The following is a 1,568-nucleotide window of genomic DNA, read 5'->3' on the forward strand; positions in this document are numbered from 1 at the left end:
CTGTCTCGCCCATGCTGCTGGTGTTGGTCAGGGTCACCCCCTCGCCCTTCTTCTGCTTCTCCTTCCGCGTTATTGTGTGTGTCAGGTCCGGGTTCCACTCCTGCAAGCACAGAGCAACCGGCCCCTGAGTGCCCAGCTGCCCCGTGGGGCTGCCAGCACCCCAACCAGGGTTCCCAGCCTCACCTCAAACTGGGGCCAGTTCATGGGCATCCCGGGGCCACTGGTGCTGCGGAACCACCGGAGATCCTCCTGCGCATCCGAGACGCGGATGGTCTGCTCCAGCTCTCGGTAGACGTTGGCATAGCTGGGAAGAGAGACGTGGGTCGGGATGCTGTGGGTGGGGGTGGACCCCAGTGGGGTGCCCTGGGGATGGGGACATGCCCAGGTTGTGTCACCTCCTACAAGGCACTAGGGGGCACCAGGCTCCTGGACAGCCCTCCTGCCACTCTGGTACCTCTTAGTGACCACGGTGTTGGCCAGAAACCCCTCTCCGTTGTATTGCAGGGGATGGGTTGGCCTAGAAGCACCCACTTCCTCCAGGGCTTGGTTTGCTTTCCAGGCAGGACAAGGAGACCTTGCGTGGGCCCTTTCTCCCCAGCCAGCACAGGAGACACTTACCTGCTGCTCTCAGCCAGGTTCAAGTGCCTCTTGATGTCCAGGAGCACTTCCTTGAGGAAGTTGAGCCTCTTCTCCTCAAACTGCTGGCACTGCTCGAAGACCTGCTCCATGCTCTCGATGTACTGTGGGGTGCACTTGTTCAGCTCGTCCAGCACCTTCTCGTACTTCTCCTGAGTCTGCAAAGGTGCAGGAGGGTACCTCGGTTATACCTCGAGCGCCTCTGGGTGCTGGGAGGGTCTGGCTTGGGGGCCACCACGCTGGGGAGCCCAGATTGAGCCAAGAGCCCCTGTGGGGTGAAACCAGTCTGGTTGTTGGAGAGATTTTGCCCCAGTAAGAGGGGTAAACCTCTGCCCTGGTTATCCTCCCCTAAGCACTGCCTGCAAGTCCTCACCCTTCTGTAGGAGCGTAGGGATGGGAAAATGGGAATGAATGGGGGAAAAGAGGCGTGGTCGCCAATTCCACAGGTTTTCCCTGCCCGATGCCTTGTGAGCCCGGAGCAGGGCAGCAGCTCACACCTTTTGCACGTCTTGCTTGCACTTTTCCACTTTATCCTGGAGCTTTTTCTGCTGCTCAGGGGTGTTGGACTGCTCCGCCTTGCTGTTGGCTTCCCGAGTCATCGCCAGCTTCTCCTCCTTGCACGCCAAGTGGTAGGCTTTCTTGGCTGTCTCCAACTGTGGAGAGGAGAGAGAAGGGACATCAGAGTAGCAGTCCCAGCCCCCTGCCCACCCCTCTGCCACCTGGCTCTCCCAGCCTGGACTGGGCACCCAGAGCCAGAGCTGGGAGATGGCACGGGTGCCCCAGGACACGCTGCGCTTCTCCTCTCACCTCCTTGAGCTTCTTGGCCCAGGGCTTCTGGGCTTTCCGGAAGCCATCCTCAGCCTCCTTGGCCTCCTTGAAGCCTCCCATGATCTGCTTGTGGTAGGCATCCTTCTGCCAGTTCTTGACCTTCT

General features: G+C 60.1%; 1 protein-coding gene across 1 annotated transcript in view; it reads right to left on the minus strand.

Moving 5' to 3' along the window:
* Window positions 1-3: 3 nt before the first annotated feature.
* Window positions 4-1,568, minus strand: part of LOC104161971 (protein kinase C and casein kinase substrate in neurons protein 1-like) — a gene marked incomplete at both ends in the record, with an annotated part of 2,458 nt that continues 893 nt past the window's right edge. The window contains 5 exons of the mRNA XM_009700577.1: window positions 4-100; window positions 184-304; window positions 619-794; window positions 1,134-1,289; window positions 1,444-1,568. The exon at window positions 1,444-1,568 is cut by the window's right edge and continues 102 nt beyond it. Of these exons, the coding sequence (XP_009698879.1) occupies window positions 4-100; window positions 184-304; window positions 619-794; window positions 1,134-1,289; window positions 1,444-1,568 (675 nt within the window). The remainder of the gene's footprint in view (window positions 101-183; window positions 305-618; window positions 795-1,133; window positions 1,290-1,443) is intronic.

The sequence above is a fragment of the Cariama cristata genome, unplaced genomic scaffold (assembly GCF_000690535.1).
Source record: "Cariama cristata isolate BGI_N322 unplaced genomic scaffold, ASM69053v1 scaffold38155, whole genome shotgun sequence".
NCBI classification, from domain to species: Eukaryota; Metazoa; Chordata; class Aves; order Cariamiformes; family Cariamidae; genus Cariama; species Cariama cristata.